The sequence below is a fragment of the Miscanthus floridulus genome, chromosome 2 (assembly GCF_019320115.1).
Source record: "Miscanthus floridulus cultivar M001 chromosome 2, ASM1932011v1, whole genome shotgun sequence".
NCBI classification, from domain to species: Eukaryota; Viridiplantae; Streptophyta; class Magnoliopsida; order Poales; family Poaceae; genus Miscanthus; species Miscanthus floridulus.
The window spans coordinates 20,897,644-20,899,308 of NC_089581.1; the positions used below are offsets into that span (position 1 = coordinate 20,897,644).

General features: G+C 53.9%; 1 protein-coding gene across 1 annotated transcript; it reads left to right on the forward strand.

Annotated features, from left to right (window-relative positions):
• Nucleotides 1–500: 500 nt before the first annotated feature.
• Nucleotides 501–1,665, forward strand: LOC136538155 (uncharacterized). The gene is made up of 2 exons (XM_066530135.1): nucleotides 501–675; nucleotides 930–1,665. Exons 1-2 carry the CDS (start codon nucleotides 574–576, stop codon nucleotides 1,443–1,445), a joined length of 618 nt encoding a protein of 205 aa, XP_066386232.1. The 5' UTR covers nucleotides 501–573; the 3' UTR covers nucleotides 1,446–1,665.

The window sequence follows — 1,665 nt, forward strand, 5'->3', positions numbered from 1 at the left end:
TAAATTATGCAATTAGTTATTTTTAGTCTATATTTAATACTTCATGTATGTGTCAAACATTTAATAGGACAGGAGTAAACTTTACCGGAGTAACTAAACCAGGTCTTTGTACGGCAGTATAGGTTTGAGTACGCAAGCAACAGGGCGAACAATTTGTTACTACTAGTAATCACGCTGCCATCTGATGTGAAAAAAATGCTTTGCCGCGCGCCGCCAGGAAACCTGTGCCAGCGCGTGCCGGCACACGCTGCCTTGGTACGGGCACCTATTTTTGGGTGATCCTCGCGGCCCCTCCGCCGTGGGTTGGTTTCAATCACGCGGCGGGCCTAGGCAGAGGCAGGCACGTTGCCCACACAGACACAGGCCACTTGAACACACGATGATTGTTGGAACTTGGAAGGCGTTGAAGGAAAAGGAAAACGAAAGATGCGTCGGATCACTCGCCAAATTGTGGCCGGTGGAGCGGGGAGGGCAGAGACGCTCCGACCCGTGGGAGATGAGCGCCGGCGCGTGCCGAGTCCACGCCTGACGGCAACACAGCACGCAGCCAGCCCGGAGCCGGGAGCCGTCCCCATGTCCCCGTCCTGCGAAAGGCATGCATCGGCTCGCTCGCGGTGGCCGCGAGGCCCGGCCGGCCCATGGTTCTCACTTCTCAGCTGCTCCCCCGGCCCCGGGGTAAACGCCGCCCCTCTCTCTCTCTCACTTCTCAGCTCTTCATCCTCATCCCTAGACCAGCTCCCTCCTCTCCTAACCTGCAGCTAGCCCATCCGGCGCGGGCGCGGCAAATCTGGTGATCTCGGGGGAAAGGCCTCTATCAAAATTGCCAGAGATTTTATTTGATTTGATTTGGAAACGTATCAAAATTGCCAGAGTCATACTGTATTTGATTTGCGTTTGTCTTCTCAATCAATTCTCGCTATATGTAATAGGGTACACCACGTAGAAATAATTACAGATCCAAACGGAAGGAAGGACAAGCAGGAGCTGCGTCGTCCCGGCGGCTGGCCATGGCACTTCCTGCCAAGAAGGTGTCTGTCAGCGCGGTGGTGGCCATCCTCCTCCTCTTCTTCTCTGCTGCATCATTCCCCGTGCATGCACGCAGCAGGAGCTATGGCAAAATCCAAAGCACCTGGGACGACGATAGAGAATACGAAACCTTCAAGGGCTACCTCAACCTCCAAAGGCCCCGGGGCGGCAGAAAATACCAAACGTATCAGGTGTTGCTTCGGAAGCACCCGAACGGCGACGCCATGGACGACAAGGATGCGCGGCGTCGCTGGTACGAGTCGTTTCTTCCAAGCACCCTCACCGACTCCGGGGAGCCACGTCTCGTCCACTGCTACACATTTGACGTCAACGGCTTCCTCGCAAGCCTGACCCCTGACCAGGGCCGAGGCTTGGGTGTTGGCCAACAAGCCAGGAGTTCGGGGAATGTCTTCGGATGATCTAGGACCATAGCTATTCGCCAGCAAGTTGCGGCTTTGTCACAGCCAACACGAAGAGGAGCTTCGTTCGTTCCAGACCGGCATTCTGAGTTTAAGTCATTTATTTGTTGGTGCGCTGGCATTTTAATCTCTGTCCGGGCATGAAGAGTTGGTTGAGTGGGAAAATAAATACATTCGTTGGACATGTAAGCTGATTATTATTTGTTGTTTTTTTAGAAAA